The sequence below is a fragment of the Daktulosphaira vitifoliae genome, unplaced genomic scaffold (genome assembly GCF_025091365.1).
Source record: "Daktulosphaira vitifoliae isolate Bord-2020 unplaced genomic scaffold, ASM2509136v1 Scaffold_2, whole genome shotgun sequence".
In the NCBI taxonomy this organism is placed as follows: domain Eukaryota; kingdom Metazoa; phylum Arthropoda; class Insecta; order Hemiptera; family Phylloxeridae; genus Daktulosphaira; species Daktulosphaira vitifoliae.
The window spans coordinates 13,793,855-13,807,002 of NW_026099573.1; the positions used below are offsets into that span (position 1 = coordinate 13,793,855).

A 13,148-nucleotide genomic window follows, 5' to 3' on the forward strand; every position below is an offset into this window, starting at 1 on the left:
AGGTAATTATGATTAATAATACCGTACTATTCTGATAAGAAATGTGCAAACTTATATACTTATAACATATGAAATTTCTTGATATAACATACAAATTATAGTGCTATGCACAAATGCAAAATCGTATCCTAATATAAACTCTGCGTGGACATAAAAAAAAAATTTCAAAGCGAAAAAAGTAAAATTGAACAGTATGCTGATTATAAAGCAAAAGTCCAAACAAAAAATATATATAACAATAAAATTATTAAATTTGTTCATATAAGTTTGTATTGTAAACATATTTAAAGAAAATTGACAGAAAGTCTCTGTATGTTTTATAAACTAAACATAATATTAAAACAAAAAGATAGTTAATGAACTCACGTAATCAATTCATATATGATAACAATAACATAAATTAAAAATGAATTGAATAGAAAATTAAATCGTCATAAAAAATCATATTTTACAAATTTAAGGTCAAAATAAGCAGAAATGAGTTCGCACCATATTAAAACCATGCGCGTGATCTAATTGCAGTTATCAATCTATATGAGATAAAAGTCAAATCAATTTTGAATTTTTTCAAAAAGAATTTTAAAAAAATCATTTAATGTATGGATTCGAATGTCGTACCCCGAGCGTGAAACAGTGAAACTCACTCGACAACCGTATAAAAAAACACGTACAAAAAAGGACAATACAAACTAGTTCGAAAAATCAAAATCATTTCTTTTAACTTAGGAGGCAAAATTTTTAAAATAATTTTAAATTTATATTCAGTTTAAATTAGATTCATGTGACTTTTATAAAAATCAGTGGACTCATTAATAAGGCAAACCCTTATAAGGTAATTTAATATAAAAAATAGCTCATTTTTAAATACGGAGATCATTTTCATCTTGACGACAATCAAAAGTTCAAAATTTTTTTTTCATATTAAAGTACATTACATAATCAAATTTAAGATCTACATAAAAGTATCAGTATTTACGGTACATTTTCGAAAGTTAAGTTGAAAAAGTTACCATTTTGTAACTCATCCTGTGGTCAGATTTTTAAAAAAATATACCAAATGATAGATAAATACATAATATATAAAAATATTGTTTTTTCCGTTTAAAAATTTGTGGCAGTTTTAAGTAAAAAAATTTGTCCCGACGACCTATCTTCTATGCGCAAATAGCTACCGTATTCAAAAATATGCTATTTTAACAAATTTTTTTTTTTTAAATTAAATACTATCTACAGATTTGCATCGANAATTAAACACTATCTACAGATTTGCATCGAAGCGTTTTTTATGATAGTGATTTTAATCACTGTCAGATATCATCTATACTGGACCCAACTATGCCACGACACCACTGTGCTGGGTTTAAATTTATGTAAATTGTAAATTTATACAGTGGGGTCGAGGCACAGTGTAGACAAGGCATAGATGGGACAAGTATAGATGATATTTAACAGTGATTAAAATCACTATCATAAGAAACGCTTCGATGCAAATCTGTAGATTGTGTTTCATTTAGAGAAATTGGTGAATTATTCCAAAAGCAACATCAACTCTTATTTCTTTGATTATATCCTAATTAGTAGTTCTTTGATTTTAAAATATAATATATGAATAAATACTAATTATAATTATTAAATTTAATATGAAAATAAAAAAGTAAAAAAAATTTAATAAGTTTAATTTCTTATGTCTTATGACCTTTATTCTATGTCAATTAAATTATATAATATTCATGAAAGTCAATATATTCTCCTAATAAGATATTTTAAAATAAAATAAAATACAAAACCTAGAATTTTAATAGAAAAATAGCATATTTTTGAATACGGTAGCCATTTGCGCATAGAAGATAGGTCGTCGGGACAAATTTTTTTTTTTACATTTTATAGTACATAAAATAAGCTTTAATTTGATATATGTTTAAAGGACGCAGTATTTCCGGAACATTTTCAAAAATTAAGTTGAAAAATTTCGTTTTTGTAAAAAAGTTGCTATTCTAAATCCCCCCCAATGAGCAGGTTAAGTGTTAGATTTTCAAAAAAAAAATGATATCAAACAAAAGGAAATTACCTAAGGTTTCAATATAAAAAAATATTATTTTGATTTGTTAATATTTGAAAAAGTTATGGCAGTTTTAAGTACAAAAAACATTCTTATAAAAGGTGATTTTTATCGCAAATATTACATTTTTTTAAAAATTTTGACAGCAATTTGCGCATAGAAGATAGGTTGTCGTCGGGACAAATTTTTTTTTTCATTTTATAGTACATAAAATAAGCTTTAATTTGATATATTTTTAAAGGATGCAGTATTTCCGAAACATTTTCAAAAGTTAAGTTGAAAAAGTTCTATTTTTTATACAATAATTTAAGTTTTGAACGCCCCCTATATATGGGGAAATTGTTCAATTTTAATAAAAAGTATGTCAAATGAAAGATATACTTATAATAAAAAAATTAGAAAAAAAAATTGTGCTGATACATACATTTTTCGAAAAGTTATAGCATTTTTAAGTTGAAAATTTAAAATCAAAAATTTTAACACAAAAATAGCGTTTTTTTAACTACGGCAGCCGTTTACATGCAGAAGATAGAGTGTCGGGACAATTTTTTTTTTCATTTTATAGTACATAAAATAAGCTTTAATTTGATATATGTTTAAAGGACGCAGTATTTCTGGAACACTTTCAAAAATTAAGTTGAAAAAATTAAATTTTGTAAAAAAGTTGCTATTTTAAATCCCACCCAAAGAGCAGGTTAAGTGTTAAATTTTCAAAAAAATGATATTAAATGAAAGGAAAATATCTAAGGTTTTAGTATAAAAAAAAAATTATGTTGATTTATTGATTTTTGAAAAATTTATGGAAGATTTAAAAAAAAAAAGTGAAAAAAATGACAAAATTTACCGATTTTTAATTTTGTAATTTTTTTGGATATTTCCCCCATTTGCGGGGAACGAGGGAAAATTTTTCAATTTTTAAGGGTAATGTCTTCAACTAGATACGATTTGTGATCTTTTGACGTATTTTTGATAGAAATCGGTCTAGTGAGAGCTGAGAAAAAGTGGCAACAGACATAAAAAAAAAAAAACACATCATAGTAAAATTAACATCGAAGCTAAAAGTTGAAAAAAGTGAATAATTAACAATTTCTAAATTTGTAATATTTTTGAGAATTTTTCCTATTTACCGGGAATGAGGGAATTTTTTCCAATTTTTAAGGGTATGTCTTCAACTAGATACAATTTGTGATCTTTTGACGTATCATTAAAAGTAATCGGTCCACTAAGAACTCAGAAAAAAAATGATGAGAGACTAAAAAAATACATCATAGTAAAATTAATAACTCAAATCGCATATCGTATCGAAGCTAAAATTTGTGTGTATAAATAAATAATATAGACATTTCATGCATTTGTACATCATTTTCAATTTTATTATCAAAAATATTGAGTAGTTGATCATTTTTTCTTATAATAACAAAAAAATTTATTTCAAAAATTTGAAAAACGATCTATTAAAAATAAATATTCTCCTGCAAGAACATCAAATTATAATTTAAGCAATATATTCTTATGTATTTTGTTATGGCCGACCCTAAGTAGTTGGGATTAAGGCGAGGAGGAAGAAGAAGATTCTTATGTATTTTATTTATAAAATAATTATAATTATATTATATTTTAACATCCTCATAATTTTTTGTCAATAGAAAATTCTATACAAGAGCCATCTTATTATGAGAAAAATTAAACAATTTTTTGTTAGATCTTCTATTTAATTTTGTACTTTTACGGTTCATTGAGATCTCCCACGGCTGAGTAGACATTTCTTAACTATGGATATTCCAGGACCGCTGGTTACGCTGGTATACGTCGGTGAATAGATTAAAATTAGGTTTTATCACACAGCTTATATATAAGCTAATATATTAGCTTAACTTATATTACCCGATTTAAATCAAGAAAAATATTGAAAATTTCATTTACCAATGTTTTAAATGTTATTGATTTTAAATTAATCTAAATTTAAGGGTACAAATTGTGCAAAATTTTCAAATAAAAATATTTTTGTGGATGTAAAAATGTATTATATTTTCATATAAACCCATAGGCGAGTCCATTTTTTTTTAATATAAAATTTTTTATGTGGCATATAGAAATATAGAGTGATTGAATTATTATGAACCATTTTATGTAATTTATTATTATTTACAATTATTATGTACTGTCAAAATAAATAAAATATTGAAAAAAATTATGCTTTATTAGTTATATATATTTCTTCATTATCAGATGACAATTATTTTTTAGAATCAACTTTAATTTCTCAAATGATAATGTACTGTCGTACGTCGGCAGTGCCCCAACGTAGACACAAAGGTTTATTAAAGTTTTANTGTCGTACGTCGGTAGTGCCCCAACGTAGACACAAAGGTTTATTAAAGTTTTATGTATATATATATATAGACGACGAGTTCGTCGTCCGAGCTCTTCTCGAGTCCTCCCGTTGGATAAACTAATCAGCCCCAATCTCTCTAATTAGTGGACTACTAAAGGGGTAGAGTTTAGACCCGTCAGCACAGTCTAGCTCAAAAGTAGCAGACTGAAGGGTGGCTCCTTGTCAGCCACCAGCACAACTACCTTTTTACTATACCCACTAAAGGACGGTTAAGCCCAAACACTAGCCAGCTCGTACACTAATTATTAAGATTGACTAAAGGACCAGCAGTCCAACCTAGACTCTAGCCGCACACACACACACACACACACACAATTTCGAGATCACCGTGAATATTAAATATTTGCGCTAAATCCAGATTTTTAAATAGTTTTTTTTATTTACGAAATGTATTAAACACAAAAGTCAAATAAAATATAATATAATAATTTAACACAAAATTAATTAAATCTTATAAAAAAAAAGGTATAAAATTATTCTTACGTTAACGACCTAACCCGTAACTCGACGTTTCTTCTACAAAAACGTCCAGTCTCGTCTCGCTCCGTATCGTTCCGTGTCGACCCCCTATACTCTTCATGTTTCCCTTTTATATTCTTTTTCCCACCATTATTAATTTGCTTACCCTGCATTTCCCTTTTATATGGAATTATTTTATTGCTTAAGAGTTCAAAAATTGCTTACTACTATTGTATGGCTTATATTATACTAAAATCGACGTAATTCAATACTTCCTCATATAATTACTACAGTACATAATTTACTATCCTATTTAATAGAAAATTATGTAATTAAGAAAATGTCTGGTCTATAAACACTTTTGAACCGATACTTCGGATGTTATTCTCATTTTTATACTTAGGAGGGAGATATAGTATAATTAGGAAATAACTAGTGATAAAAATAGCTGCATCCACTTTAAACCTACAGTAATTACTTCAACTTTCAAAATACTGGTTCAAAAGTTGCTATAGACTTGTTATTTTCTTAAATTCATCATTATCTATTAAGTAGGTTGTAAATTATGTACGTTGCCATTTGAGAAATTGAAATTGACTCTCTATAAGTTATGAGGGATAATTATAAAAAGTAATTATTCGCTAATAATTCAAGAAATGTATGTAATTAAAAAAAAATCAAGTTTTTTCAATATTGTACTTAGAGAGTACTAGAGTGATTTATAATAAATCGATCACACTGTATGTATTTAAGGTAACTGATATTTGATTTAAAATTTACCTAAATTTAAGGGGGCAAAATTTCAAAAATTAAATTATTTTATGTAGTATGTAAAAATGTATTGTATTTTCATATACTATATAAGAAATAATAATTAAAATATTTTATCTTTTAAGATTGCTGATTTTAAATTTATTGCTAATCTTCAAATTATAATAGTTCTTAAGACCGGTAATTAAACAAAACATTATTTCATTAATTGAAAATTTTTTTTTTATTGATATGTTAATTATTTTTAAGCTGTAAGCTGAGGTAGCTACAAAAATAATGTAACAAATAATAGATTTGTAAGATATTGCAATAAATTTATTTTGGACATTTAAGGTATTCAGTAAGTAAGGAAACGGGTTTCTATTGTTCTCATTATTTGTAACAATTCATCTGTTTTCTTACTTACTGAACATCTGAAAATATTATTGCTTTGGTTTTGTTTATAAATTACACTAAAAATAACTCGAAAAAATATACAAATTTGTTTCAATTATTCCACACTCCATAATAATAAAATCAACTTTAATCTCTACATTTAGTTTTAGTAGCTATATATATTAAAATAATCACCTAAAAAATGACAAATAATAACTTTTGAATATTTAGGTTTAGACAATCTAATTTTGATTTCAGATCATTATGTGGTGGTTCAAAATACTGAACTAAATTCTCACTAATCAAATAAAGCAGCCTGTGCATTGTCGATCCTAGATGCGCATCAGGTATTGCTGCAATAGAGACACAGCCACACTGCCATCTCAATATTTTAATTAAATCTAAAAATTTTGTTTTTAAATTAATGAAGCTTATTTTTAATATAAAAATAAAATTGGTATATTTCGATTTTTTAGCTTCGATGCAAAGTTGAGAAGATATTAATTTTACCATGATGTGTTAATTTTTAAAAATTTTTTTGTGTCTGTCACTAATTTTTCTCAGCTCTCACTGGACCAATTTTTTTCAACGATACATCAAAAGATCACAAATTGTATCTAGTTAAAGATGATATTACCCTCAAAAATTGAAAAATTTTCCCCTATCCCCTGTAAATGATGAAAACTCCCTAAAAAATTACAAATTTAAAAATCGCTAATTTTCGACATTTTTTCAATTTTTTTCTAATAATTTCCATAATTTATTGAATAATGAGCAAATCAAAATAATTATTTTTTATATTGAAACCTTAAGTATTTTCCTTTCAACTTTTTCAACATACGATTTGAGAATGGTTCGGAAATACTCCGTGCTTCAAACAATTCTTTTTGAGTTATAATTTTGCTTTTGAATAAAATTTCTTAAAATTAAACACTATCTACAGAATTGCATCGAAGCGTTTCTTATAACAGTGATTTTAATCACTGTCAGATATCATCTATACTGCTCCCAACTGTGCCACGCTCACACTGTGCCGCGACCCCACTGTGCTACCGTTTTTTATTTTAAATATCAAATGTATTTAAAAATATAATTTTATTATAAAAGCTAAAGAAAACGTTCAATAAATGCATAAATTTTTTAATATTAAAAGTATTTATTTATGTTGTCTATGAAAATTAAAATTTCAGAAATTAATTGTACTAAAAATGTCGTCATCATTTATTTTATATGCGTATACCTGAAAAATAAAAACGTATATATATATATATATATATATGTAATATGGTTGTAATTTTAACCTATTAAAATATTATTCTACAAATATTTTTTTTCGAGTTGATTTGCGAAAATTATAATGTACTTAATGCTAACTAATTGCAATATGATAAGTAATAATAAACAATAACGTATATTGATATACGCAAGTGTTAATAATTTATGTCGGTAATATAAAGTGAATATGGTATATATATTTTTTTTATTAAAGAAAAAATATATTTTAAGAGTTAAATGACATTTAAAATAATATACAAATCCATTTATTAAATTTAATTATAATAAATAACGTAGTACTTTATGACATAATTATTGATATGTTTCTGAAACTAAATAAATTCAAAAAAGAATATTGATTATTAAATCACACAATAATTTTTAAAAATGATTTTTTCCATTAATATTTTGTGTTTATTTCATATTATGATATCAGTGGTATTAACTATTCAAAAATTGGCATCAACAGAAGATAATCCATTGATTTTATCAAAACCAGCAAAAGTAGGTTTGCAATTTTTATTATTAATATAAGGAAATTTTTAAAACAATTATAATAATTATAACTAATATAGCAGATATAGATAAAAATTGTTGCAACTAAAAATGAATTTATTTTAAATAAAAAAATCGGTGGAAAACATTCACCTAAATATCTGTCTTATATTTTTTTACATTTATTTTTTGATATATAACTGAGAAGGTATTAATTCCACCTTGATGTGTTTTATGAGTTTGTTTAGACATAAGTGAAATAAGTAGGTGCTAATTAGCATCTATTAGATTGATTTCGTTTAAAAATACGTTAAAAAATCATAAATCATATCTAGTTGAATCAGTCAATATCAGTCGACCCTCGCAAATCCCCCACCAAAAAACAAGGTTTACTAAAATCATCTACTTTTATGACCATGGCATAACTTTTGGATATCTTGGATATGTTACCCCTATTTGACATATTGTTTTTTGAAAATATGAATATTTATCTGCTTTTAAGGAGTACAATATTGTAATTTTCACATTTTAAATAGAACTTTTTCAACTTAACTTTTGAAAATATTTTGGTAACTTGGCGTCTTTTTAGCATACATTTCATTAAACCATATGTAATATATTACAAGACAAAAAAAAATTGTACTCCACAACATATTTTCAATGTGTATACATCAGATTTTAATAAATAGAAAGTCCCTCTTTTTTAGTAGAGTGGAGTAAATCTCTATTTAACAGATCCGCACTATGATGGGTATCACTGTATTGGCTATTTTAAAATGCAACAGTTATGTTCTAGAAGTGCTATGTATAATTTACATAATTGATTAGTTATAACAAAATTTTAATCATATATTTACTAAATTTTTTCTAGAAAAAACGTGAAAATGTGAACTGTAATATTGTTTACAACAAAAAACTCTTAAATGATTTACATATATTTAAAACAATGGATAAAAATAAGGATAGACTAACCGAATGTGAAATCGAATTATTAACGAGGAAATTTAGTCCATACAATGCTAAGGCTAACGAAAAAGAATTTGCGTTGCTTAAATATAAGAAAAAAATGCAAAGCATTCAATGCACTTTTGGTTTAATAGTGCATTACTTATTGATGCATTTAAAGAAACTTGTTACAAAGTTACGAGACGATGACAGTATCGACTATATAAAATACATATATCATCAATATCACGACCGTACTGCTACTATATTTTCAAAACTTTTTTCGGCTGGTATAACACCTCATTCTTGGATATGGATTTTTTATTCAAAGCTCATTGCAGTAAGCGATTGGACAAAAAATAAAGATATAATAGATAACCGTTTGTTTTCCGATTATCTCTTAAACATAGAGTTGCTCAACTTCTTATCAACTTGCGAGAGTAATATGTATTTGTCTATCGACTTGTATGAAAGTCTTTTACATAGCAAGGCTACAAGAGATTTATCAGTCCTTACCAATGAAATAATTGATCCTTTTTTCAATAGTCTCAGCCTAACATGGGATTCAAACTATTTTGAGTTTTTCATAACAGTTGAAAGAATGCTTCTGCTCGAAAATAATCTAGAAGATGTTTTGTTTGAACCCATAAGAGACTTTCCTATAGAATGGAGTGCAACAAAAAAAAGACTGATGAGGCTGAAAGAAAAATGTGTAGAGCATTTCAATCGCCGAGAATGGATTAACTCGCCTTTTTCTTGTAACGAATATCATATGATGGTTATAGATATTTTAAAGGTGAGATTACTTAGCTTCACTTGGATGCATTTATATATCAATCACGAGTTAAGTAGGTTTCTCGATAATTCGTCAAAGACAGAACAACTTGTAATTGACACGATTAAAAAAAATGTCAAAAGCACGTCAATTAAATTTTATAGCGTGTTTGTTGATTTTGTAAACTATTTGGAAGCAAAGGATGACACTTTTTGGGATCTCGTTAAATTACTCAACATTGAAAATGATATCAATACAGATCAACTGTACTTCGCTGTTGCTAGTTTATTTCAAATAATTTACAACAGCCTAATATCGTTGAGTGTTAATAACATATATGATAACATGAACAACAATTCCATAATGGCTACTTATGAAGATAACGTTTCTACAACACAAATGAAACATAATGTACAGTTCCTTATACAACATTTCAACATTATTAAATATAATCTAAAACCAATAGATATAAAATTTTTGAACTTCTATCGTGAAGGAAATGCTTCGTTTTTCACAACATATCAAATGAACGACTATTCATTGAAAAAATGAAGTTAAATTAATTGAAGTCAGAAAATACTTAGTGCAAAAACATACCTATCTTAACTTATTTATATGTACTATCAATATTAATGACTTTTTCAATCTAACAAAATAATTAATTATTGTAGATTTTTAAACAAAATCTACCCTTTCAACATTTTACAATGATAAATTTTCACAAAACTAAAAAAAGTACATTCTATAAACTTAAAAAAAACTGATTAACTATATTTCACAAATTTCGAATAATATTAAATTTCCTAAGATACCTATTATGGATTATAAATGATTAAAAATGTTCAATACAACAAATTATGACAAAAATATTGAATTTTTCGAAATTAGAGTAAACTGGGGTAAGAGCATAAAATTGAATTACATATTATATTTCTCGGGCATACTCTTCCTTTTGCCTTTGTAGACAAATTCCGTTTACTTATAAGGACTGTACGGAATTTTGATTGCTTATAATATATTAAAATTACAATGTTAGTATTTAAAATTTTATCGTTTAAGTCATGCAATACAAATCAACTAAATTACTCAACTTTAATGCTTAAGAGTTAATATTTCAAGTAGTACTAGTGATGTTCACTTATTAGGGGGTGTTTAGTAATTGAATCAGTTACTCTATTACGGCCTTTAAATAAAATTAATAAAACAATGCAAAATATAAATTATACTAAATAATAATAATATTGATAAATATTATTATATTTATACATACATAATATAATTTTATCCGATAGTTGTCAATGCAATGTTGAATAATTTAATTCCGTCCTTGATTCTTAAAACGTTCATTATTTTTCACAATTAATTAGTAGTGATTTAATTTAGCCGGATATTTTTAAAAAAAAAAAATTTTATGTGTATATGTATTTTTAATCAACCGTAAAAAATGTATTATACACAGCGGCTGAAGTCATAATAACCATTCGACCGGATGTAATACATAGTACAATATATGTATAAATAAACCTAGTGCATTCATTATTTAAACATGTTATGAAATCATAAAAAAAGGACAAAAAAAATTAGTTCAATATCAAATATATGGACTTGGTAAATAAATTATCCGTCCAGATAAAGTCTAGTTTACTATGTAAACAAAAAGTAATTAGACTTAATTTTTTTCTGATAAAAAGTAGAATTTTTAGTAAAAAATGTTTAGATATCCTGATTTGTGTGTGCTTTATTTTTAAATAAAAAAGTTTAAATAATATTAATAATAAAAGTCTAAAGTCTTTTATAAGATTGGATTTCATAATCCAAATATAATTTTAATCGAACAAATACAGTTATGAAAATTATGAACATTTTTTTTTGTGTAGTTGTTGAATTTATTTTTTATACTACAGCAGCGGTAAGATTTAATAACTCATTATTTCATCTGTAATATAGCCAAATAATAGTGATAAATAACGACAGATGCTTTGTGTTTTAGAAGTTACCATTGCTGAATCCTATAAGGCATGAAGCTCGAGTAACAGATGTACACGTTACGTTTAATAAATCATTCTTTGAATACTTAATAATTGATTATAAGCAATTTTATGATATACAATATTTCCAATTACACAGCATGGCCGTGTCAAAAGTATTCCCTTATCGTGTAAGAAATGAATACATTATCATAAATAAAAATAAAACAGAAAGTAGAAATATTTGTTAATACTATTACATATGTTATTAAATTTTTAATTTTCATGACTTTTTATTTTAAGTATATACTGTTTTATTAAATTTTTAATAAGAGCTCATAGTTTAAGCATAAGATTTTAGACATGCTACTTGTCTCGTCATTGGTTTTAGACAGAAGTTAGTAGCCGTACGATCTTTCCTGTATATATATTTATGTATGATTATTTTGTGGTAGAAGTTCGATTAGTCTTGTAGTTAGATATTTATGCTGTCTATTTGTTACTAGATCAGTACAAATCACTTAACTGAATCAATTAGAATTTATTCAACATTTAAATACACTAATTTACTTTACATAATAATAATTAAATGACGATATACGATAATGCATAAGTTACACGCTTTCCACTTATACAATTGAGCGTGGGAGTAAAGTTAGATATAATTGCTTTTTGAACACTCTGTATAATTAATGGATTTGTTCTACATTTATAGAGAATTCTTTATATTAAATAGGGCATGAAATGCATTTAAAAAAAAACAGCACAGGGGGGTCGCGGCACAGTGGTGACGTAGTATAGTTGGATCAACTATAATGATATCTGACAGTGATTAAAATTACTATAAAAAAAAAAAACGCTTCAATACAAATCTTTAGATAGTGTTTAATTTTAAAAAATTGGTGGATTATTCCAAAAGCTACATGATCTGCTAGTTCCTTATTAATATCCTGATTAAGATGAAGTATGTCGAATGAAAGAGGTATTATTAAAAAATATTATTTCTCATAAACAATTTAAATAATAAATANAAATCAAGTAGCTTTTGGAATAAAACACCAATTTTTTTAAAATTAAACACTATCTAAAGATTTGCATCGAAACGTTTATTTTTGATAGTGATTTTAATCACTGTCAGATATCATTATACTTGATCCAACTATACATGGGATCACTGTGCCGCGACCCCCCTGTGCTGGGTTTTTTTTCATAATAAAATACATTACATTATCTTTAATTTTAGATATATATATAAAAGTGTCATACTTTCCGGAACACTTTCAAAAATCAAGTTGAAAAAGTTAATTTTTTATGAAAAAGTTGTCATTTTAAATCCCCCCATGTGAACAATTAAAGGGTTAGATTTATAAAAAAATATATGTCAAATAATAGTTAAAGACATCAAGCATCTATAAAAAAAAATTTACTGATTCATACATTTTCCGAAAAGTTTAGCATTATTAAGTTAAAAATATAAAAAAGAATTATTTACAAAAATCGTAATTTTTTATTTACTTTGATGTCTATTTTCACCACGAAGACAAGTCTAGAGGTGCGTACGTCGGTAGTGCCCCAACGTAGACACAAAAGTTTAACACAAATTAATTAATGTTCTTATATATATATATATAT

General features: G+C 25.7%; 2 protein-coding genes across 2 annotated transcripts in view; both read left to right on the plus strand.

Annotated features, from left to right (window-relative positions):
• Positions 1 to 7,608: 7,608 nt before the first annotated feature.
• LOC126898772 (uncharacterized) lies at positions 7,609 to 11,280 on the plus strand. The gene is made up of 2 exons (XM_050673093.1): positions 7,609 to 7,838; positions 8,701 to 11,280. The coding sequence occupies exons 1-2, from the start codon at positions 7,722 to 7,724 to the stop codon at positions 10,099 to 10,101; spliced, it is 1,518 nt and encodes a 505-aa protein (XP_050529050.1). The 5' UTR covers positions 7,609 to 7,721; the 3' UTR covers positions 10,102 to 11,280.
• A 99-nt stretch (positions 11,281 to 11,379) lies between these two features.
• Positions 11,380 to 13,148, plus strand: part of LOC126898393 (uncharacterized) — a 6,892-nt gene continuing 5,123 nt past the window's right edge. The window contains exons 1-2 of the mRNA XM_050672370.1: positions 11,380 to 11,458; positions 11,540 to 11,707. Coding sequence (XP_050528327.1) covers positions 11,396 to 11,458; positions 11,540 to 11,707 — 231 coding nt within the window. The 5' untranslated portion in view covers positions 11,380 to 11,395. The remainder of the gene's footprint in view (positions 11,459 to 11,539; positions 11,708 to 13,148) is intronic.

Coding starts and splice junctions, on each gene's coding strand:
- LOC126898772 (XM_050673093.1), top strand. CDS start 7,722: ATGATTTTTTCCATTAATATTTTGTGTTTATTTCATATTATGATATCA. Junction 7,839..8,700: donor TTTTATCAAAACCAGCAAAA/GTAGGTTTGCAA, acceptor AATTTTTTCTAG/AAAAAACGTGAAAATGTGAA.